At 40.4% G+C, this 25,222-nt stretch overlaps 1 protein-coding gene across 9 annotated transcripts in view; it reads left to right on the top strand.

Annotated features, from left to right (window-relative positions):
• ABCC9 (ATP binding cassette subfamily C member 9) overlaps positions 1–25,222 on the top strand; it is a 72,737-nt gene that overhangs the window by 44,229 nt on the left and 3,286 nt on the right. For all 9 annotated transcript variants that reach the window (XM_074539211.1, XM_026796808.2, XM_074539209.1 and 6 more), the window contains 20 exons: positions 21–122; positions 1,477–1,561; positions 2,046–2,126; positions 3,041–3,178; positions 3,761–3,886; positions 4,512–4,608; positions 5,560–5,807; positions 6,724–6,872; positions 7,649–7,718; positions 8,531–8,688; positions 10,757–10,849; positions 13,488–13,590; positions 15,810–15,911; positions 18,702–18,822; positions 19,788–19,918; positions 20,505–20,583; positions 22,930–23,038; positions 23,261–23,364; positions 24,090–24,223; positions 24,490–24,552. In XM_074539211.1, coding sequence (XP_074395312.1) covers positions 21–122; positions 1,477–1,561; positions 2,046–2,126; positions 3,041–3,178; positions 3,761–3,886; positions 4,512–4,608; positions 5,560–5,807; positions 6,724–6,872; positions 7,649–7,718; positions 8,531–8,688; positions 10,757–10,849; positions 13,488–13,590; positions 15,810–15,911; positions 18,702–18,822; positions 19,788–19,918; positions 20,505–20,583; positions 22,930–23,038; positions 23,261–23,364; positions 24,090–24,223; positions 24,490–24,552 — 2,293 coding nt within the window. The remainder of the gene's footprint in view (positions 1–20; positions 123–1,476; positions 1,562–2,045; positions 2,127–3,040; positions 3,179–3,760; positions 3,887–4,511; positions 4,609–5,559; positions 5,808–6,723; positions 6,873–7,648; positions 7,719–8,530; positions 8,689–10,756; positions 10,850–13,487; positions 13,591–15,809; positions 15,912–18,701; positions 18,823–19,787; positions 19,919–20,504; positions 20,584–22,929; positions 23,039–23,260; positions 23,365–24,089; positions 24,224–24,489; positions 24,553–25,222) is intronic.

Here is a 25,222-nt window from a genome sequence, read left to right as displayed (position 1 = left end):
AGCTCTGTGTCTGCCTGCAGTAGGAACAGGTACTCCGTGGCTTACGCAGCTCAGAAGCCGTGGCTGCTCAATGCCACCGTGGAGGAGAACATCATCTTTGGCAGCCCCTTTAATAAGCAGAGGTAAATATCCACCTCCTTGCAAAAACACCTGGCAGCTCCTTTTAAAGAGGGATTTTTGGCATCTTCTGGAGGATGTTTGTAGATTCTGGAAAATATCAATCAGTGATATTGATATAAACCTGTGGTGGATTGAGCTGGCCTGACTCAGAGGAAGGTTTCTGGTTGAAGCCAGGGTGCTCCTTTAACCAGAGCACATGTCCAAGATGTTTGTGAGAAATCCCATAGTGGCAGTGGCTCTCCATAGAATACAGCTGAAGCCATATCAAGGTGAGAAGAATCCCATCTCTGAAGACTACTTACATAATTTTGTTTTGTTTAATGGAGCCCAGGGTTGCCAAAGGACTCTGAAAACAGGGATTCTAGGCATGAGTTTGTGTGCTAATCCTGCTGTGATCAAGTTACTGGAGCAGCCACTTTCCAAAAACAGCATTTATGAAGATGGGGTGCCTCCAGGGAATGGCCTTAATTCTTCCTTTAGAAATCCAGGATAAGGAAGTGTGAAAGCTGAGGTGCACAGCTTCTATTGTGCCTATCCAGCACCTGCTTCTTCCAGCCTTCTAAAAGGCCAATTAACAAATGTGGAAAAAGTGACTGGACTTGAGGAAAACAAATTGCTGATGTTTTCAAAGGCAACACTGTCTGTTTTCAGTTACTGAAAATACACCCAGTTGCTCTCAGTCTGTGCTGTGTTAAGATGTATGACTCCATTCTGGCTTGATAAAACCTAACCATGACCAAATGCCTCGAAATCCAGAAAAGCACCAACATTTCAGGGACCAGATTCTTCAGCCACTGCATCCATCAGCTTGTTTCACTAGCTTCAAAGGGGCAAGGCTGAATTTCAGCACTCATATAGTCTGATCCCAGCTGCTCATCAGCAGATCACCTGCTACACACCCAGAGATGTCACCAAAAGTTTTTCAAAATTTTGCAAGTGGTTTGCTGGTTCTGGTAAGACCAGAAGCACTGTAAGGATCCTTTGTCCTGTAACATCACTCCAAAGAAAATGAAGAGTCACTTAAAGGGGGAGAATAAAAACAATGGAAAATGTCTTCAAACACTCTGGAGTCCAACCAAACAACTCCATGATAGAGAGGAATGTATTCAATAATTTACATAATTAAAAAGCAGGCTTCCCAATAAAGGCTTCTAATAAAGATGTATTTTTTTTATAATGCTTCATTTACAATGCTCTAGGATTATTCCTCAATAATCATTTTGCCCTACTTATTTTAACAATTATTCATCCATCACATAGCAATAAAAACTTCGTGGTGACATCTACCTGGAGGTTTTTGTGTTAGCAGAGTGAGTGGCTGGGTAAACAATTGCAATGACCACGTTGTTTTTTCAGGTACAAGGCTGTTACAGATGCCTGTTCTCTGCAGCCTGATATTGACTTACTGCCATTTGGTGACCAGACAGAAATTGGAGAAAGGGTAAATAATGTGAATGCTTTAATCTCTGCTTGGCCTTTGTATTAAGAAGACACTCCTTGATGTCACTCAGTGATTTCTAGTCTGTATTGAGCTGTCAGACTGGTAAATAATTGTAATTCACCAAGGGTTACTACCCAAAAAAGTTGAAATCTCTTCAGCTTCTTCAGCTATTTCTCAAATGGGATTTCTTGACCAAAGTCTCCCATATTTTGCTTGCAGAATTTGATGCTGGTATTGGTTACATTTTCAATCTAAAAAGCCTACTGTGCTCAGAGCAGCTCTTCATAATTTACACTTATGCATGAATAATAACTTTTCTTCTGATATTATATGAGGACTATGCTTGTTTATCAATAGAATTAGCATTTTAATGAAGATTTTTATTTACTATAAATCCTATAATTATAAAAAAAATCACACTTCCAAAGGCCTGTCATAATGTTTATTCAAAGATATCCTATTTTTGATCCCTTTGAATCATTAGGGGATTAATTTAAGTGGAGGCCAACGACAGAGAATCTGTGTAGCTCGAGCACTCTACCAGAACACCAACATTGTCTTCTTGGTAAGATTTTTCTTTTTCACATGGAGCATGCAAAGTTAGTAAAAAACTGTAATTCCATATATTTATATTTAAAAGACCTATGGGAACTTCTATTCAACTCCAAAACCAAACTATAGAGAGGCAGCATCAAAACATCCTGGGAGGCTGATGAAGGTGGGAATTTCTGCACAGATTTACACTGAAAGAGTGGAACAGATTGTCTTAATTCCTTCTTGTTCTCAGTGGTGACCTATTATCAGCAGAGTCCCACAGAAATCAGCAGGATTACTGATAAGGAGCCATAATGAACAGTCTGAGGGCTCAGCACTCTCCTGCAGAGAGCTGTGGATTTGGACAGCTTTTCTCTTCTCTGATATTACTTTCAAGGCATATTAGGAATTTCAGGAGGCTAATGAAAGGGCTGTTTGAGCCTCTTCAAAATTAAGGAGAGACTTCTTGAAGAAAAAGTGTTTACATATTGATATCCTTATCTGAATGCTGCCTTATTTCCAGCCACACTTACTGTAAAGACCAAACACGTATGTAGTTCAATTTGGAGGAAATGAGAAGAGTCGCTAACTCTGCTTTAATTTTCCTGTGCCAGTTTCACACCAAAATTGGGCCCAAGTTTGGCTTTGGATCCTGGCATTTTCAAATTTGGATGGGAATTTCAGTTCTGGTGTTCCTGCACTCTGTCAGTGAGGCACCAGCACTACACAAAGCCAGACACAAGAAATGAAACTGAGTCCATTGCTGTGAACTGAAGAACAGTGGGTTCCAGCTCACTGGAGCACAGCCCTCTGACTGGGCCCTAGTCACTAGAGAGAAATGAAACATCAATAAAGACAGATGCTTCCTAGTTTAAAAATACTATTTTAGGAGAAAACCTCACTTTTGTATCCTGTTCTAATATTTTTCAATTTGATGTGGTTCAGGATGACCCATTCTCTGCACTGGACATTCACTTAAGTGATCACTTAATGCAGGAAGGGATTTTGAAGTTTCTGCAAGAAGACAAGAGGACTCTTGTTCTGGTGACACATAAATTACAATATCTGCCACATGCTGACTGGGTAAGAGAAGAGGTACCAGGGGAAAATTTGCTAAGGATGATTGCCAGAAGCAGGCATCAGGATGTTATTGAAAAATTGAAAAATTCCCAGCAGAGCTGAAGTTTTATTCAGAGGCTTGCTACTCTAAGCAGTCCCACCAATTCCTGAAGTTAACACCATAACATTTAATGGGATTATTGCTTTTCTCTGCAACACAGTCCCTCCTTAATTCTGTATGCCATGTGGCTAATTGCCACTTCAGCTAACACAGATTTTATAGTGGAAGAATTATTTTATTTTTACATTATTTAAGTAGAGGTTTTTTTGTTCATTAAAAGACCTGGAGAATTTTGTTTTAATTGTAACTGTCTATCCCTTCTTTTCAATGCTTTCTCCTGTCTGATGGGCAGGAAAGCATGACTTATACATTTTCAGTTTATGAGCAGTGCCAGCAAACTTAAGAAGTTATTAATAAAATATTGAATAAAATGAAGACAGAAATTTGCATAATGGTATTGTCACTAATGGTGAGACATATCTTGTAGGACCAGGTCAGTGATTATGGTATCTGTGTTGTTAAGTGCTGGGTGCTTTCTCCCCTAGATCATAGCAATGAAGGATGGAATGGTGCTTAGAGAAGGGACACTAAAGGATATCCAAAACAAGGATGTTGAGCTATATGAACATTGGAAAACTCTGATGAATCGCCAAGATCAAGAGTTGGAAAAGGTAAATAGAGCATTTAGGCAAGGATGACTTTTTTGCAAAGAAATATTTGTCATTCAATTTCAAAGAAACCCAAATCATGTCTGAAGCACATTTTCAACTTGACTTTAGGGCAAAACCACATGACCTGTAAGGAGTTTTAGGGGCTAGAATAGTTTGTCCTGGAAGTGTGTGTTATATCCATCATGGATGGTTTGTAAGCACATCTTAGCCAAGAAACCCTTGGAAATGTGGTGCACAACTGATCCTTTGGTAGGGCAAGGGTTGGACCCAGAAACTTCCTATAGTATCTCTTATCCTTTTATTCTGTTATTGCCATGAACATTTAGGATTCTCTAAAGACTATTTTTGAAGTTTTTTCCATTCCAGAAGAGAGGGAATGAAAGAATGGCAGAGAGAGGGAAAGAAGTGGGAAAAGTTGAATTCTCTGAAATTTAAATTGAAAAGTACTGTGTTTTTTCCATTCTGTAAGTTAAATGATCCATATAAGTCTCTTTGAGATTACTGCAAGTACTACTACTATTGTTGAACAGCTAAGCTCCCAAATTAATAAATGATCTTTCAAATGAATAAAATCTATTATTAATAAATAATAATAATAATGATGATGATAACCTAATTATTCAAGGATATGGAAGCTGACCAGACAACTCTTGAGAGAAAAACCCTTAGAAGAGCCATGTACCCCAGAGAATCCAAGTCACAACTGGAAGATGAAGATGAAGGTTTGTTTTACAATTTCACTTTATTTAATACCATTTTTCATTGCCTTTCCACTTTAATAGCTGGCAGTTCTTAGCAGCAAAGTGTAACTCTATTGATGACACTTGGTAATAATAGTGGAAAGTCCAACATTTTGACCTGTTTACAGTAGAACTTATTCAAGAGATTCTCCATATATTTCCCTAAACATCATGCAGAGATAAGGATGTGTCAAAACAAGTTAATGTCTTTGCTAACTCACAGTGCCTGGAGTTATTGTGGGAAGAGACAAAAGTACAACAACATCAGAAATTGTAAATCAAAAATATGTGGTAGCTGTCAGGAGCATGTGAACATTTCCTTTCCTTGGGGAAATTTCCCTCCTGCAGGGCTGTGAGATATATATTCCTATTATCTGTGATAAAAAACCCCTAATTTTAGTGTTTATACGTCTCTGAAATATATTTTTTCCACAGCAGAAGTCTTCCACCATTTGTGTTTCAATTGCATGTGATCAGTTATCATTTTAGTACTATTGACTGAAGAGAAAATTGAACTTGTTCATGCAAATAGATGATGAAGAGTCTGAATGGAAAAGTTAGGAGGGTTTTCTAAAATCTTCCAAATTGTTCTTCTGACCGTATAATAAAAGCTGATTAACAGGTTGGGAAAGGCGTGGTCTCTGCTCAAAATAATAAGTAGTGAAGACTTGGTTTATAAAAACTTTTTCATAACAAAACTGTGACAAGTCAAAGACTGGCAAACTATAGAATAGCTAAAGAGCACAGGGGAAGTCTTATGAAAATATGAAAATATGTCTGAAGTGTTTGCTGTTCTTAAATGACAAATTGAATTTTGACTTTAAAATTTAAATTCAAAGCAGAAGAGAAAACATGCCCAGTAAACAAGTCCAGTAAAACAAGGTATAGTTATTATTGAATCCATGCTAACTTGATCAAATGTCTGAGTCACAGAGGAGGAAGAAGAAGAAGATGAAGATGATAACATGTCAACTGTCTTGAGGCTCAGGACAAAGATGCCATGGAAAACCTGTTGGAGATATTTAACCTCTGGAGGATTTTTCTTGCTCTTTCTGATGATTTTCTCCAAGCTGTTGAAACACTCAGTTATTGTAGCCATAGATTACTGGCTTGCTACATGGACATCCATGGACAATGCAAATGAAGGCAGGAATGCTGATGAGGATAAGAGCAAAGAGAAGGTGAGCCAGATATTGGAGCCTGACAGGGAAAAAAATGAAAAAACCCCATGTTCTAAAGTAATTTTTTGTTTTTCATCTAGAAGCCAGCTGGATTGAAATCACAGGTAGATTATTATACAGGAAGAATGGATTCTTAATGTTAAAATAAGTCAATTTGAATTTTATCAATAATTTTGACAATTCAGAACTCAAACAGAAGAATATTTGAGGGTAGAAAAATTACTGACCTTTCAAAGTAAGGAGCCTTACACTAAACTTTTCCATCTGGATTTTACAACTGGTCTTCTAAGTCAATGACCCCACTTTCCTAAGTACTGGCTGTTAAGTAGTTTTTTCCCTGCCAGAAAAATAATAATGGAAGTCTTCAATTGTTCTGCTAAAGTACAATCTGTTTATAGCTGTAAATTTGACTCAAGGACAATATCTCATGGAATCCACTTACTAGACTTTCAGAAGGCTTAATTGTGCTATAACCCGGGCAGATCACTTTAGGATTTGCCCTGTGAATTTCATAATGCTTGAACTTACTAAAGTGGAACTTTCCAACATCTCTCAAATGCCTTAATTTTTGAGAAGTTCTACTAGGTTTCCCTGTTTCTTGGCCAACAATACTTTCTTTTTGTCCACATAATCAGTCTTAACAGCTCTAAGAGCTACCATTTCAAGATCTTGAGGGGTAGAATAGAGTGAAGGATCTTAGGCCTGCCAGAACTTCTAATTATGTGGACTTAGTGAATTGCAGTTCCATCACTGCAGTTCCATCACATTTCTTTTCTTTCCCAAAAATGATATATAATTACGCAATACAAGAGATAGGATATAGTAGCTGATGGGCACCAGGTACCTTGGGAACTTCCCAGCAGAAAAGAAAAATGGGTGTTTCTTTCTAGGATTGATGTATTTGTCATTCCATTAGACTTATCATGTAGCTGTCTTCAGCATCCTCTCTGGAGCTGGGATTGTCCTTTGCCTCATCACATCCCTGACTGTGGAGTGGATGGGCCTCACAGCAGCCAAGAACCTGCATCACAATCTCCTCAACAAGATCATCCTTGGACCAATCAGGTACAGCAAAAATGATGTCCCTGGAAAGCTACAGGGTCAAAACCTGTCCTCTTTGTAGCTGCAAGGGTACTCCCAGGAAAAGCTCTTGAATTTGACCTGTTTCCTTCAAGGCATCAGAAAGAGAAAATAATTAGTAAGATAACCATGGCAGAGGGGGAAACATTCCATGAGAGAACATGTGAAATTTTGCCCCTGTTTTTTATCTGGCTGAAATGTTTCAGAAAGCTGGCACCCCTTCAGGGCTGGGGGCTCAAGGACAGCTCTGAGGGCAGTTAAGGCTCCAGGGCACCCAGCTCCAGCTCTGAGCAATGGCCATGGTGTCAAACCATGTGGGCACCAAGGCTGCTTCTGTGCACAATACCCAGGGTCTCACAGGCAGCAGAATGGCCAAAGGATGCCTGAATAACAAATGAGTTTATCACAGTACTTCCATGAAACATCTGGGGTTAGTGCCCATAAGAAGGAGGCTGAACAGCAGCCAAGAACAGCCTGTGATCTTTGGAAGAGATCTTAAATCCTGATGGAGCAAGAAGGAAAGATCAGGACACAAGACAGCAGGTTTGTGGAAGAGGAGACAATTTTTTTTCAGGGGAAAGTGCCAAAAGAAGCATTTAGACAGTCAAGATGCAGATAAGATGATCTGGCATGTTATTCATATTTATTGCTTTGTTTTAGACAATGGCTGTACACAGCTCTGCATTCTGTCTGACTGGACTTTAAATTCCAAACCTGGAATTCCTCTACAGGTTACTTTTTGGTTTTAATTTGTCCAACAGGTTCTTCGACATGACTCCGCTGGGGCTAATTCTGAATCGCTTCTCTGCTGATACAAATATCATTGATCAGGTAGATGTAGCAATACATTCTATTATCCTGACTCTGCAAATTTTCATGTAGATCTGAATAAGATGATGTACTAAAATATTCAGTAGAGAAAGGCATAGCAAAACCAGGCTCTGGGAATGATAATAGGGACACTCAAAAAGTACACACATTTGTAGTAATGAGGGCAAGTAAGCTTTAAAATAAACATAGAGGGAGATGGTGGCTCTTCATTTCTTCATATGCAGAGTGGTTGATTCTGTTGGAAGATCTGGATTAAGAAAACATCAGATTTTGGACTTGAAACAGGAAACACAGTAAAATATAACAGCTTTGAATATATGGGAGTAGGTGTGAGAAATAAATGTTCCACCACGGCTGGCAGAACTTGTGGATTTAAAGCATCCAGGGAGAGGAAGAGCTTTCACTATGACTGTGCATTAAAATTTTTAGATGAACAATAATCCTGAATGTAAGGTTGATGGGAATATGGAATAAAAATTATGAGACTGTGAGACAGAGCATTCTACTTCTCTAAATATCTGGCATATCAAGAACAATTTTCTCTTCCTTGCCTGATATATAAATGAGGTGGAAATGGCTCCTATTTCCCCATGATCTTTAAAACTCTGACCTTTAGAAAACAAAAACCTACTGACTCATTTTTTAACTCCTGTACATTTGGCTATGAGACCCACAGAAACAGAAAGACTCTTGATTTTAGGAGAACATCAATGAGTATCTAGTGGTATTATTTCACTTTTCTGATAGGAAAAGGTGTATAGTGGTGCTACCAGGATTTTTTTTCTTCATGGATGTTTTTCACTTCCCTCTAGCACATCCCTCCCACACTGGAGTCTCTGACCAGATCCACCTTGCTGTGCCTGTCAGCCATTGGGATGATCTCCTATGCCACTCCATGGTTCCTTGTGGCCCTTGTGCCCCTGGGCATAGCATTTTATTTCATCCAGAAATACTTCAGGGTTGCCTCCAAGTACGTATTAAAGAACCGTCCTGAAAATTTCCTCCATGAAATATTCTACATAAGAACTGTGATGAAATGTGAGGTTGTAGGAGCTAAAAAAGGGGAAAATGGCCATGGCATCCTGCTTTTGATCTTGATGCATGAGTTTGAGACATGCACTGGGCAATGTTTCCAACTGACCTGGCTATAAATGGGGTATTTGTGGAAGTAACACCAACTGAATGCATTTGTTTGGCTCTAGAGTGAGATGAACATGAAGTTTGTTTATCAGCTGAATTTGCATCTGGTCTAAACTGCTCCTTGACATTTGAGTATTAGTAGAGAACAGAAAATATTTTCCTGGATTAACATCAATCATGGTTTTTACTTCATATTGGGGAAAAAAGCTCCACAGAAAGTCATTTCGATTGTAGAGTGTTCCATATTCAGGGTGACTTGGCTGGGTGTAAAGAGTACAGTTTTTTCAGCAAAATGAGAGTCATGCTTCTGATGCTAAATTTATTCTATAATTTCATAAAACATTGTCAGGAAGCCAGTTTTTTCTTAAATTCAATCTCTTAGTCTCTTGTAATCAGACAGAATCTTCCAAGATTTATTTAGAAGAAAACTCTGTAATTAGAATTCATAAAGCAGAAATGTTTAAATCTGAAATAAGTTACTTAATTTCTCTGAGATTTTTCAGAAACCTTGTTCTTGCCCTACCAAAACTCCAAAATGAAGCTCTGTGTGGCAGTACACCAGATCTCAAGGTGGCTGACAAGTCAGGAGACCTGGTTTTCACTCTCAAATTATTCTGTTAAATTAAACTTTTTTAAATCACTTGAGATGTGACTTGTGTTCTTTTGATGGACAATAGAAATGAAAACATCCAATTTATTTCCCTAAAAATGAGTCTTGGGAAATGTGGGACGAAGGAATAGCTTCAGCCAGTGTTTGTAACTCACTTGCATGCAGTCCTTTGCAGGCATATAAGCCTCAATAATTTTTAGAAATGCAAATATTTACAATATTTCTTGCAGCACTTTGACTCTTTGTTGTATTTTCCATTACATCTTTCAAAAACGTCTGTGTATTTTCCATCGTAAATTTGAAAGATATTTATCATCAAAACATCAGCAGCAAATTCAGTTCTGCACACTGCAACATTCAGCAATATCAAGCAGTTTTTTCTCCTAGCCTATCTAATACAGTGGGCAAAATTTTTAGGCTTTTGATAACAAGTTTTAATCTCTAATGAGGTGGACTTTCTTCTGTTTGTACAACTGGCTGCTATGACAATGGCAGAATGTTACAAAAAGATGTAATTTCTTATTCTGTGGTTTGGAAGATGTTCCTCTTTTAAAAGACTGGAATTTTTTGGACTTAAATATTGTTGCTCCATGCAGGTCTTGGAAGTGTCATTGCTGAGTAATTAGGGAAATTTATCACTCATTATTTCTCTGTCAGTGCTGTCTCTGCTACAACCAATGTTAACAGCACAAAGAGAAGATCTGCTATCATCTGAAATATTTTACTTTCAGCATGTTGTGGTACTTCTAGATATGGAAAATGAGGCCAGGTTTATGTGGAAATACAGCTTTTTTTGTTAGGCCAGCTGTTGTTATAAAATATATAAACTTCCTGATACACACACCCTATTACATACCTGACCTAAGAGTCACAAATAACATGCTATATAGTTTAAAATCAATGGTTTTGAATTTAATTTAATTTTATTAATATATCAGAATCTGTGAGAATAAAATGTAATGAGGATCTGTCTAAAATGGATAGCAGGTTTTTATCCAGGAGAGACATGATAATGTCCTTATCCCTAGGGGGCAAATAGAAGCTTAAAGTTACCAAAAGTAGATGGAGAGGGCAGCAGGGAGATGATTCAAAGGGTCCTGTGGCCAAAAAAAAAGGAATGTTATATTTCCATGCCAGTGTCTTTCTGTACTATAGAAATTTTTTTGTGATCCTGAAAAGAATATGTGCAATACACAACGTGTCTGTTCTTGTCCGCTGTGCAGCAAAATTTCTACAGACAGAAATGTTTGCATTGTAATGGGCATTGTGTTGTTTTTTGTACTCCCAGGGACCTCCAAGAACTTGATGACAGCACCCAGCTCCCTCTGCTGTGTCACTTCTCTGAGACAGCTGAAGGCCTTACCACCATCAGAGCATTTGGGTAAAATTTATAAACAAATTATCAGAGGGTCAGGCTGGCCTGTTCAGCTTCCTTGGAGCATATCTGAGGGCCAGCTGTTGAATTTGAAGAACTTTATTCAGCTATTTAGGAAAAAGATAATGAATTTTTTTCGTGTTGCTTTGCCTCTTAAACATTTTGCATATTTTCAGTAACACATGTATTGGTGTTGCACTGATTTAAAAATGATTATATTTTTAGGATATGATATTTAAATTTTTAATGGGTCTATTTTAACCATGCCTTTAACTTGAACAGCATGGAGCTGTATTTTGCCAAGCAGGCAGAGGCACTGCCCCTTCAAACCCTCTGCTATATCCAAGTGTCCCTGAATCAGTTCTGTGTTTAACCCACTTCCCAAGCAAGGAGACATCATTATGGTGCTCTCCAACTGAAAGGCAATGTGCAACTTGAGAGAGTTTCCAAGAAAACTGCAGCAGAACAGAACTTGATTTGAATATTGTAAAACCTCCCCTTTTGTTAATCAAAACTGAGAAATCAGTTCTGTAAGATCCAGGGAGTTTTTCCAGCTTTCCATGCATACATTTTCTCTCTACTACCTGAAATATAGGCCAAACTCTCCTATGTTCACTCCATTATGGTGCTGACTGTCAAAGTGCCAGCTTGAGGTTTTTTCCCACTAAGTGCACCTTGCACCCATTCTGCACTATGTAGAATTCCAAACCAGAGCAGATCCCACTGCAATGACATTTCCACACCTATTTGATCAGCTTCAGGCTGTTTCCTCACATCAAGCTAAGGTTTAGGACCTCAGCTGTTAGCACACAGTGTTGCAGTAAGGCCTGTGGAAGAACAAGCAAAACCACTGTTGTGTTGTAGAGGTGTGAGCCAGTGGTCAACAGGAAATGCTTAACTAGCTTTATCAACACAATGATGTATTGAAACAGGAAGTCATCGTTAGGGACTGATGCTGATGTATGCTGAGTACTTCTCAAGAGGTTCAGAGTGGCCTTTCATCACCTGAGAAAGGTTATGAACCTGAGGTTGTCTCCTGAACAAGCTGAAGGAGCTTAGCACTTTCTGAGTGGTTCAACTCTTTTTTGCCACACAAAAAGGTAATGTGGGCTTGCACGACAGAGAGCAAAAGGCACCTGAGGGTACCACAACAATTGAGTTTTTCAGGATTTCTGGTGCTAATCAAAGCCATTTCATTTCCCTGCCTATACTCCACTCCACTGCCCACCAAACCTGAAGTCTCCTGCATTTATTGTCTGCAAGTTTCTTTTTACTGCTGGTGCTGTTAGTCATTCTCTGCAGTTTGGGTTCAGTATGTTCCAGGATAAAACTGAGCAGCTCCTCACATAACTTACCGCAAAGCAGTACTGTTGGATCAGAGAGAAATCTCAGTGACTTTTGCTGTTCGTCATCTGACAGGATAAAAGTCTGAAAGTGCCCAGAAGATGAACTGAACGTGGATGAAAACACAGATTGAGTGTGTCAGATTTTCCATTAGGAGAGCAGGAATTTTGCTGCCAGGAAAGCAGATGAGCAGAGTAGTCACTGCATCCTTGTTCCTCCCCACATCCCATCATTACTGTTACCAGTTTTTCTGGGGTGGTTGCTTGTCCTGTTTACAAGCTGTGCAGAGGGAAATAAAATATCAGCAGGAAACAGCAGGAAAAAAAGGAATTTTCTGGAAGAACAGACATTAGAGGTGCTTCACAGCAGGGCCCCGAGACTTTGAAATGGAAGATAAACAGACACTGAGCTGCTGAAGTTCAGTAGGTTTAATCAAGTGCGGGTATTCACCAGACAATAGACTATGATTTCAAACAAAATGGTTTCCATCTGACTGTGCAAGGCACCATGCATTTAACATTAGCACCAACAGAGATTTCCTCCTGCCCTCCCAAAGGTACCTCGGCTCTTCAGTGCTCAGGCATCCTTGCACTTTTTTTAAAATGTGATGGGCATTGTGTGGGGGAGAGAGGAACAAGTGGCAGTGGAGGCAACACCACTCATTTTTCTAATTTAGAGGTGATCCTTAGCTCTTCCTGATTGTACTTTCCCAGTAGTTTAGGCAAAGTGTGACTGGCTGAGAAAACAGCTGAGCTGAGTAGGTGAAAGGTTTGATTTACAGATCAGTCTACATCCATGTTAGCTGAAACTTTAGTTGAAACTTTAGGGATGTCACCCCTGTTGAAGAGCTCTGCAGCTGGCCAGGTAACTTCTGAAATCAGACTTAAGCTGATGGGTGAGCCCTCTGCCCTTGCTAGTGACCTAGAGGCCACAGCAGCACTCATCTGTGGGAGGAGTGGACTACAATCCACAGCTATAAAAGGTGGATCAGCTCTAGGAAACCAAACCTGTCCCAGCACCCTGGCATTGCAATTTCTTGAGGGGACAGTCTCTGGTCCAAACCCTAGTCCAACAGAATTGCTTGTCAATCAAATCCTGACTCCACATGTTGCTCTGGCTCTGGGGAGCTGTGGCAGCAGATGGACATTCTTAGGGAAGAGCTTTTAACCCAAACTTTGGCAAAAACAGAAGGGCAAAAAGTTTTGGGCTGGGGGGAGGGAAGGCAGAGCAGAGTTAAGGCTTTATCCTTTTGTGTGTGAGTGCGTAATGTGTTGTAATGTAACAACTTTGGTCTCGGCAGGCACGAAGCCAGATTTAAACAACGTATGCTGGAGCTGACGGACACGAACAACATTGCCTACTTATTTCTGTCAGCTGCCAACAGATGGCTGGAGGTCAGGACGGTACGTTCAGTTTTGTCCCAGCCATGGTTTTGAAACCTTGGAAGCAAACAGAGACTTTGCCTGATGCAGAGAAGATAATAACGAGTATTAATCTCGCGAGGAGATAATACACACAGCTCCTTAAAATAGATCAGGATTGTTATGTTAAACCCAGAGGGTTTTTTCAGCTTTCTTGGCCAGGAGTAAGAAAATACAACTCTGCCTCATCTGCTGCTGCTGTGCTGTCTAGCGTCTGAAGGGAGTGCAAGAACAAACATTTACATAACTTCAAACAAGACTTTCTCTACTACTGTGCAGCATCCACAGACCTGCCACAGCAGGAACTACTTTCAAGGCAGAGCGTGGCTTTTCAGTGGCTTTATGAACTATGCCATCCTTCTGCCAGGGCTGTTTTAGGCACACTGATCTCCCAGGTCTTGAAATATCTCTCCAGCATCAGGGTTAATCCCACAGCTGTAAGCTAAACCCTTGCAGGGCCATACTCTTTGTGGTTTTATTGTTTGATATCATGAAAGACAGCATAACTAGACTCCAGAAAGAAAATGACAGCAGGGCACAATGCAGCCAATGACAGTGACATAGGCTCCTGGGTTTTGTGGGGGCTCTCTGTGAGGGACTTTCCTGATCTGCAAGGCAAGAAGAGGCAAGCAAAGTGATCCCCTTGTTCATCTGAAACAGAAAGAATGGTGAATAAACAGAGCAGTGGCCTGATTCTACTGGACATAAATAGTGGTTAATCCTCACATCAAAGGCTGTATACTAACCTTCTTTTCCTGTTGGAGCAATGAAGTTATTCTGCATTTTTTATGATGGCTAAGCTTTCCCTTGTTCTTGAAGCTTTCAGCTTCTTACAGCATCCAAGATCAGCTGAAATTGCTTCCAAATCTAAGACAGATAAATAACAGAGCAACAGCCAATCCTGGAAGAAGCTTGATAATGTCTCACAGTCTTAGACTTGCTTACATGCAGAATTAATTTGGTCCAAGAATACACTTCGCCTCATGAGAGCATTAGAAATAATGTGATCTTGCCAAGGAATAGTTCATCTAGCTCTGCCTAATGGCACAGTGATATTAAGATCACTAAAAACTTTGTGAGATTTAATAGCAGCAGTTCAGTCCTGTCCTAGCAGATGATGGAGACTCAAGACCATTATGCTCCATAGGTGTGAGTCACAGAATCCCAGAAACACAGAATGATTTGTGCTGGGAGGGACCTTAGAGCCCATTCAGTTCCAACCCCTGCCATGGGCAGGGACACCTTCCACTATCCCAGGTTTCTCAGTTCTCCATCCAGCCTGGCCTTCTAGAGATGAGGCAGCCACAGCTTCTCTGGTCAACCTGTGCCAGGGTCTCACCACCCTCACAGGGAAGAATTTCTTTCTCATAGCAAATCTAACTCCCCCCTCTGTCAGTTTGAATCCATTCTCCCCTAAAATTTGTCTGTATTCTGCTCATAATTTTCTAGACAGATGAACTAGGCAGTCCTCATTTCAAATCTCAGAAGGAAAGATTCCTGACACAGTATTATCAGACAAGAAGAGAAAAATGAATAGAAAATGTGATCCAAAGTAAATGTAATGCAGGCAGCAGTGGGAGAGTGGGAATACCAACTATATCCCATTAATCAGCACCTTGACTCCACAACATGACATGTGGCATATGCTTCAAACCTGAGGTAAACATCAAGAAAATGGGTTCCAGCTCTTGCAAAGCTTTTGCCAATAAAACATGCGCATGACCTGTATAAATTCTACCAAAAGCCTTCCTGGACTTTGTGAAGTCAGTGATACTTCCTTTTTTTGAGGAGGCAGATCCATAGTTGAGAAGACCTGAAGGAGAGTGCAGAGAGTGGAATTGATTTGTTTTAGTAGTGGGAATTAGGGGTGTCACTGTTATATCCTTCTCATGATTTTTTTAATATGCTTATTAGATTTTTTGATCCCTGCTGTTTTTGGGGTTGACACCCAAATGTCATGCCTTAGCCCAAATGAATTTGCAGCAATTACTGGCCTATTTCATTAGTGTTCAGCAAGTTGCTTTGAGTATTTCAGTTTGGGCATCACAACCATGACCTCTTCCAGGGGAAAAAAACAAATCAAAATTAAGGGCTAGATGTCATTACATAAATAATTCTTAGTAAAGCATAACTGCTCCACAGGTAAAGAAATGTTCTGGTTGCTGCATTTCTTCATTTTGTCCCCCTGTCTCTCCTTCCAGGATTATCTGGGTGCTTGTATTGTCCTGACTGCTGCTGTCACTTCCATCACTGAAGGGCCACACTCGGGGTTTGTGGGGCTGGGTCTCCTGTATGCTCTGACGGTACGTGCCAAGGCCAAGTGTAAGAACTTCCAGACCAACACATTAATTTTATAATATTTTTATGTGTACACTGTCATCTCCCAGCTTTCTTAATCTTGAAAAAAAAAGAATCCTGCAAATAATGGACTCAAGCCAAAGTTGAGAGAGTTCAGGGCAACTTGGACTTGCTTCAGATTTTATGAGCCAATTAAAAAAACACAACCATTCCCAGGCCCTGTGTGCTCCCAAGTGGAGCAGGAAAATTAAAAATGCGTAAGAGGACCTGCTGTGCACTCTGTTTTGTACAACACAGCACTGTTTCCACCTCTACATGGCAAAACCTGCCAGGAAATACAGATTGTCATCATCTGAGTAATCTTTAACCAAAGACCAAATAAAATAATTGCTGAAGAAACAGAATTATGGGTATTGCCCTTGGAGGGAAATTATTGAGATGCCCAAGATTGTCCATGCAATTATGAATGGATCTGGGGATTGGGACATTTGTGGGCATGGTTCATCATGCCAGGTAGCAGTAGGCATGCAGAGGAGATGGACTTAAGGATGACAAGGTTGTGGTGGTCCAACAGCTGGTTCCTTCTGTCACTGTCATTAGCAGTGTGAAGGAACAGTATTTCAGTGTACCTGGCTGTAAGAGAGGCTGAGTGTTCATCATGAGCACAGAGTGAATGACAATCACCACAGAGAGTAGAAGTACTCATGAATTAAGCACAAGAGTTGGGACAAAATATTACTGAATGAACCATGAGAGTGGGGACAAAAGCAGGATGATGATAGTGGCAGGAAGAACTTCTGAAACCATGACTAACATGGCAAAAATCTGTCTGCTTTGAAGCACTGGTATGAGGAAGGGATAAAGGTGTGGGTCTAACCCTGAGATCTGGCTTTGCACATAAATGCTGGTGAGCCCATGGCCACAACAGAAAGTCCTCAGCAGCTGCCTTAGGGAGACCTTAGATCCCCTCTGCACTGCTGTTGCAACAGTGTGAGAATCTGTCAACAACTGAAAATCAGTCCTAGGGCTTCAGCTGCACTCTGAAAACATTCCTGGTAATGCTGCTTCATTAGCAGGGATCTGGAAGTGTCAGGATGTCTGCATCATCCTTGGCTTCTTTGTTTTTAGCCTGTGTTTGCAAACAGTTCATCGGTGTGAAACAGGCATGTGCTGAAGTCTGGCACAACAGGTGAAGAAGAGCTTTAGGCACCAAGTGATCACCTGTCTCCCTCCTGCCCACAATAACCCTGATGAACTTTTAAAGGCAGCTGGATCATTACCTGCCTCACCTGGCATAGTTTGATTTTTTTAAATAATTATTCTTTGCAGCTGAGAGAGGGCTGATATTTGGACCTAGATGAAAGCAAACTGTTTGTACTGCAATTGTGTTTACAGTGGACATCCTGAATTTATTCTCTCCTCTTTTATAAACCCTGCTAACCCCTTTGCACAACTGTGATGAAGCCCGAGGTAATGGGCAGAGTTTTGGGTGCCAGGTTGTGTTATCAAATCTGCCAGATCTAGGATAGCAGCCTGCCATTGCAAGCAGTAGTTCCACAGTGTTTTACTTATCTGCAAACTTTCCCATTTCTGTAACTTCCTAACTTAAAATCTGGACACCAAATAAGCAGGTATCTGAACATAAAGGAGAGAATACCCCGTCAAGAACTCTATCTTAAGGATAAAGCAAGCAGCCAAGTCCTCTAAACTAACCACAATTTTTTGCTGTATCTCATTGAAATTTATTTACTGTTTCATTACTGCATCAATATTAGGTTAGTGGTAAAGAAGTGAGACTGGGTGATTTATTCTTAATAAAGTCCTTATTTGGCACTCACAAGAAAAAATGGCAAAGCCTTTCTCTGAATACGCTTGTGCATAGGGTGTTTTATTTTTAAGTTTCTAAAACTTTATTCAAGTACGTAAAATATCTCAAGTTTTAAAGATTCTTGTCAATCAACTCTTCCTAATAAGATCAGTTCTTCTTTATTACAGAAGCACCTAAATACAGACTTAGGAAACAGATTTACAATTTGCAGCCTTAAACAGTAAGTCTTGCCTAGAAAAGAGTTTTTCTAAGCTACTGAGTATTGTTAGAGAGCTAATAATCAACTCTTATCTACTAAAAGTAATACCTTTACTGTTGATTTAACTATTGATAAAATCCTTTTCATTACAAATAAGAACAAAACCCAGAAAGGAAATATTGCTGAACTGATAACACTTTTTTTCCCTCATGTATTTCAATGCTAAAAACTTCTCATATTTTCCACAGAGGGAAATGGACTATCTAAATATGTAGAAATGAAATTATAATAAAATCTTTTCAATATATTTGCAAATAGTTAACTTTCTAAATCTTTAGTTGCAGTTTTTGAAAGATTAGAATATACATAATAGAAAATATTTCCAAACAGCACTTTCAATTTTGATTTTTTTTTCTGTTTGTGTGCTTAAAGCAGACAGCTTTCAGTGCTGATTATTAGATGTTGAAAACAAGAGATTCCCTCACTCAGTCAGAGTTTAGGTACAACTTTTCCATACTTCTTCAAAAAACAAGGATGAGAATACCAAGAACCAAATTGCTGCCTCAGGGCTAATTGTGTTGGAGTATGACTAGCTTCTTATGGATTTGATGCTGTTGCACTGAGTCTTGAACTGCTGTAATGTTAAAGAGGCCCACTGTGTTGAATCAGGCCAAGGATTTTCACAAATGTATCCAACCTTTATTTCCAGATGGGTAGATGAACAAAAAGAAGGCTGAACCCTGTCCTTGTTTTCATTTTGTGATGCAGATAACCAACTACCTGAACTGGGTAGTGAGGAATCTGGCTGATCTGGAGGTACAGATGGGTGCAGTAAAAAAAGTACACAGCTTCCTGAACATGGAATCAGAGAACTACGAAGGCTACCTGGGTATTGTTCTTAATCTTTTTGGGGCTTTTACATGGTAATGTGAAAGAATGGTAGACTTGGTCATGCAAAATGCACACCTCTCTGGCCAAAATCTGTTCTCACTGAGGTGTAGAAGCTGCCACTGGTGTGAGCGACAAGGATAGCTAAGAGAAGCTATGAAAATATGTTATTCACATTAGTCAACATGAAAAAAAATCCTATTAAGTGTCAGGGAGACAGAGCAGGACTCTACAGTACAATCAAAAATACCACAGTTATAGACGAGATGACAAAACATCCATGTAAGTTATTTAGAAAACAAAAATAAGGACAAAAATTAGAAATGTCACATGCTTCAAAATCTCTGATCTTTCTAGCAGATGGGAACTAAAGATAGTGCCACATTGGCAAGCAGACCTCAGCAACTCTTCTCTGAGCTGCACATTGGAATTTGTGCTACACACACTTCAAATTGGCCTTGATTGCTATTTCAGAAGTGGTTGAAGTGCAAGAAATGGCTCATAGGTCAAGAAGCTTCCCTGGAAAGCCAAGCTTCTTAGTCCAGAGACAAAACCTGCTGTGTATTCACAAATCAGGAAGAAACAAGAGCTGTGATAATGTCAACAGTTCATGCTGTGTGGCAGTAACAACTTCCTTTCTCAAGCTGCCCTTCCTGTGCCGGTCACTGACCCAAGGCCACACTAACGCTGTCCTGACACCGCGTTCTCTGCTCCTTTGGCTTGTCGCTCTTGCAATGCCAAGAGACACTTCAGTATCTGCCCTCTCTCCCTATGTGTGGAGATATGGAAGCCAAGTGCCTGCCAGGCAGTTCCCAGCTCAGCCTCCCCTTGTCAGGGAACTGCAGCTCTGTATTTCCAGTGGCTTAAAGGAAGGTGCCCGGGCAGGAGAGAGGGGAAAGGTGACTGTTGTAAAGGGTGACCCTCTGGCAGCACTCATTTCAGTTTGTTTTTCTGTAACTATTTCAGATCCCTCTCAAGTCCCCAAAGACTGGCCCCAGGAGGGGGAAATCAAGATTGAAAATTTGTGTGTTCGCTATGAAAACAACCTGAAGCCTGTTCTGAAGCATGTGAAGGCCTATATCAAACCAGGACAAAAGGTACCATGTCCAGCAATTGCCCATCATCCTCATTCCGGTGCAGATTCTTCATTACTGAGCTTTCCTTTCTGAAGGGCCAGAAGAACAAGATTAACAACTTGCATTATCAGATATATACATTTACAGTCCTCTCTGAGGTCCTCGGGCACAGATGAAAAACTTACACTGATAAAACTTATTCTTGGCTGGGAGCAATTTTTCTTCTGGCTATCCCATGTCTTTCCAAGTCCATTTTCCTTGCTTAACAGTAAGTCTAAATGGCAGATAAATTAGAAGGATATCAGACTGAACTGTGTAAAAACACAAGAGTATCTCACATTTCAGCACAGAGTGTCATTGGCATCCATGTCAAAATGCTGAAATGCCCTGGGGACGAGTCCTTGTGATGAGGGGCAGAAAAGGGGAATATGCTTGCTGTGCTGTTTTGTGTTTTCCCTGGTGTGCCACCTGCCTTTGGGAAGGACCTTTCTACTCACCAACAGCACAATCCAGTGCAGCTCTCCCCAAAGAACTGCAGGTGTAAGTAAGGAGTAAGGAGTAAGTGAGTAAGTACTCTGTGAGTAAGTGACACCTTCCATTTTTGCAGGTTGGGATCTGTGGTCGCACTGGTAGTGGCAAGTCCTCCCTGTCCCTGGCGTTCTTCAGAATGGTGGACATTTTTGATGGTCAGTTTTTTCCATTTTCCCTGGAATATGCTGTCATTCCTCAACTGCTCCCCCCTTATTTCCTGAGAAGAAGCAAGGAGCCTTTTTGATAGTTTATAGCCTGGTTCTCTGGCTTAGAAGATATTTGATTAGAAATGTAATGCCTAATCCTTCAAAGTACAAAGTGCCCTATTGTGAATAGCACTTGTTTCTCCCAGGAAATGTTGTGCACAGATTATATTTCTAATTGAAAAAAAATATGCATATGGTCTGACAAAACAATATGCAATTTTTGAGACAGGACAAAAATATGTAACTCTCTGGAGTGTCTAAATGTTTGCTTAAAGAATAACTACATTAACTTATTAAAGCTGTCAAAATATTAGCAGAGTAGAAACTAGAACTCAACAAGTCCATTCCCTTGTTGGTTTTTTTTTTTTATTACGCTTTCCCTTATCTGCAGCAGAATTTGACTCAAGGGTTGGATATATATTTCTATGTTTTCACTCCTGCAGCATTTACCTGTCCCAGCTAATTGGCATGGACTGCTTTTCAGCATTTATAATACAAATACATGTGTGCTGTTGAGGGAATATAGAAAACCACTAGAAAAACATCTTTTTGTTTCAAAAATTTCCATGTTTCTAATTTAGCCATTGTGTTTGGAATGTTTGCCAGAGAAAGCACAGTAGGATGTGGGAGGATAAGTGAATCTGATGTAGCTAATACTTGCTTTTGTTGTGGTTCTGTGCCTATACGTGTCTGTGCTCACAGGCTTCTGATTCATGACCATGATTCCTGGATATACAAATATTGCAAAGAAATAATAACTATGCTTATGGCCAGTTTGAAGTTTCCTTCTATTTAAGTCTTCTTTCTGTGTATTTTCTTTGTCTCCTTCTCCTGTATCCTTGATTCTTCCCAATGGGAACATCTAAGCCTTTTCTAATCAAGCTCTGTTTATCCTTTGTGCACATCCCTGTCCCAGCTGGATCCATATTTGGCCTCCATGCTGATCCACTTCTGGGTGGGGTCCTGACTCTAATAAATGTTACATAATAAGATTTCGAGTAACTTTACTAGAGGCAAAATTTCATTCATGCTGTTCCTTAGGTCTTCGTTATCTCCCTAAATTTTCTGTCCTATTTTATTTTCCTACTTTTGCTTTGTTCTTTAGTGTTTCCCTTCTCTTGCCCAATGTTCAAACAACCTCCCATTTCTCTTGTGTCTTGCTTGATCACCCCTCAATCTTTTCCCAGTTTCACAGCTCCTCTCAAATTTAATTTTTCCCTTAGGTTCTCTCATCTCCTCTTTTCTTTGAGCACCCTGGCTTCTATCAAATATACATTTCCCTATTCCCCAGGCATGCCATATTAATTTTTTCCCTCCTTATTCTACCTCATCTTCTGCTAGCCAACTCTAATATCCTTATTTGTAAAGAAAAGGAATTGCTTAAGCTTCTGCAACCACCAATGTCTCAAGCATAAGTCCTATAACCTGATTTGGACTTTGCACCTTACAGATAAAATCTTGATTCTTCTGGCCATATAGTAAAAGCATAAAACTACAATAACAGAAGTAGTCCAGCTAGGGGGGCAATGAAGTCTTCCACTGGAACAGGGTCACAGAGAACAACTTACAAAATGCAGTGTCATGACAATGGGAATGACAGAAGGGGAACCTGTACAAATCTCTGAATATCCACATGCCTGCCAGTTCACAGTTAGGTTCTCACTGCTGGGAGAGAGAACTGATGAAATGAATGTTAAGTACATCCCAGCAAGGAGTGCAGCTGCCTAGTGAAGCAATCCACATGAAAACTGCAGAAGTGCCTGATGGAAATAGCCTTTACCATATCCTCATTCAGTTTGCCTTGGTCCATCCCTTCCCTGTCACCTCCAACCCCCAGTACACAAGCATGTATTATGCAAAAGAAATTGTGCTCCTTCTCAAAGGAAATGCCTTCAGCAACTGGTAAATTCAAGGGGAGCAAAGAAAGGCACAGCAACAGAAGTTGCTCTTGTTCTTGCTCTGTTTGGCTGTAATTGATCCATAATAAATTATCCTTATGTTGCTACCATTAGTCACACAGAAGGGAAGACATGTAATTTCCTTTAAGGGAGGATGGAGGGAAGAAAAAGGAAAAGAGCAAGGTGGCAGTATCACTAATAAACTGGGACATCCCTGGCTTGTGTAATTAGATACATTCACCTTCCCCATGTGTCTGACAGTGCTGAGAGCTCACAGAGATAGTGTCCCATCATCCAGAGACCAGCCCAGAGGGGCTGTTCCACCTTTCCACCTGCTACCTGTGGATCACGTGCTTTGTGCAATTCCCTCAGGTGTTCTGTGTGTTGTTTGACACAGGGAGGATAGTGATTGATGGGATAGACATCAGCAAATTGCCTCTGCACACGCTCCGGTCCCGGCTCTCCATCATTCTGCAGGACCCAATCCTGTTCAGTGGCTCCATCCGGTAGGTGTATGCCATCAGGGGGTGGGTGGCAGGCAGCATTGCACAGCCTGCCTGTCATGGGAGCTGGGGGACAGGAGAAGATGGAACAGCCAAGGAACCTTCCTAGCTCAGCCCAATCCATCTGCACAGCCTGCCAAGCGACACACGGTGCCAAGGTTTTAATTTGCAGAAAACCTGAAAGTAATTGCGGTGACAAGACTCCTGTTATGGTTTTCTTTGCAGCTTTAATTTGGATCCTGAATGCAAGTGCACCGATGACAGACTCTGGGAAGCTCTGGAGATTGCTCAGTTGAAGAACATGGTCAAGTCATTGCCAGGAGGCCTTGGTATGTCAGAACCAATCTCTGGATCATGGGCCAATAATGGAGTCATGCATGCACACAGATAAACAGATCCATCCCATCTGACACTCTGGATCATCACATGGGAGTGCCAGACACTCTTCAGAGTAGAGAATATTTTTATTGAAAAGCTGAAGAATAGTCTGGTTTCCCATGCACTGTGGAAAAATCCTACAACATCTCAGCATCATGGTGTGATTCTTGGGGCTGTCCTGTGCAGGGCCAGGAGCTGGATTTTGGTGATCCTGTGGGCTCCTTCCAACTCAGGACATGTGATGATTCTATAATCACAGTAGGATAATCACTAAGGAGAATAAAGAACAATTTTACCTTCTGTAGCAGAATCTGGCTTTGCAAGCAGAGCTGTAAACTCTGACAGAGTTTTTCTTACCATTTCAGATCCATTTCATGAAGGAAACTTCCATATTTATTTCCATATTAAGTATATTTCATATTACTAAGATATTACGTTGCAGCCTACCAGATTTTCTAACAATTTGTGCCAACTGTTTGTTTAGTGATATATTTCTTCTTTCCCAAGAGGCTGTGCTCATTTTTCTTGGTATCCCTCCATCCCACTGGTCAGTCAAGGTTATGGTTATTGGCTTTTATGGGGATTTTGCTTGGCCCTGGAGTAGTGCACAAACAGAGATCTCAGAGGCAGCATTTGAGAGGTGTTCAGATGTTCACAGGAACTGGTTTTGTTACAGATGCCATGGTCACAGAAGGAGGGGAAAACTTCAGTGTGGGGCAAAGGCAGCTCTTCTGTCTGGCCCGAGCCTTTGTCCGCAAGAGCAGCATCCTCATCATGGATGAAGCCACAGCATCTATTGACATGGCCACAGTGAGTACAGCAATTAGCTAATTAAGAATCTACCAGGAGAAAGGCATCTTCCCTAAGTGTCAGCCACAAAGTGTGAGATCTCTGTAGCAGAAAAAGCTGGCAGTTTTTTTGTTTCTCAGGATAAAATGAAATGCTTTAGAGAACTCCTGCTTTCACAGGTGTGACATTTCCCTTCTGGGAAAGAGATAGTGTGCCATATGCTTAAAAACACATGAATTAGAATGTAACAGGATGAAGTAACTAGAGTGAGCCTTTTCCTCTGACAGGAAAACATCTTGCAGAAGGTTGTGATGACTGCCTTTGCCGACCGCACTGTTGTTACAATAGCGGTAAGTATTCAGCCAGAAAAAGCTCTTTTTTCCTCATTCCTCAGGCAGTTAACCTTGGCCTTCACCAGTTAAACACCACAACATAAAACTAAAAGTATCACAAAATAGAACTAAACCACAAGGCCAGAATATTCCCATGATACTAGAAAAAGTCAGACACCTACTATCAACCTGAAATTTTGCAGTAAATGCTGTCTTGCTATTAAACTAAAACACTTGGATCTGAACAAAGACTTTACAGGGAACTTCAGCATCTGCACTGTCTCCACCAAAATTTGAAGTTATTCTCACAAAAAAATTGAAAGCAAATGCATGGTTTAACCATTACTGAAAGCTGCATCAAAATCTAGGTTTGAATTTTGCCTCTGAAGGCTATGTATGTGTAGTGCCTACAAACACTGCACAAATTTATGAGTTGAGATTTTATAATATTCTTGATGCGGTTTCTCAGGCTGGGTTATCTTTTCTCTCCTTTGGAATAAAAATCTGGGTTTACAATAAAAGTTTTAAAAACTGGAATTGATGCCCAAAGAGGCTACTGGAGGCTAGAGAGTGTTAAAGAATAAGATAAATATTTATTTAAAAGGCCTTCAAAGGATATACCTTGAGCAGTACAAGAGCCTGGCCATGGCTCCACCCACGATGGGCATCATGTCACAAATTTTCACAC

The sequence above is a fragment of the Zonotrichia albicollis genome, chromosome 4 (genome assembly GCF_047830755.1).
Source record: "Zonotrichia albicollis isolate bZonAlb1 chromosome 4, bZonAlb1.hap1, whole genome shotgun sequence".
Lineage (NCBI taxonomy): Eukaryota > Metazoa > Chordata > Aves > Passeriformes > Passerellidae > Zonotrichia > Zonotrichia albicollis.
Note: the sequence above shows the minus strand (reverse complement) of the source record. Positions and strands in the feature narration are given on the sequence as shown.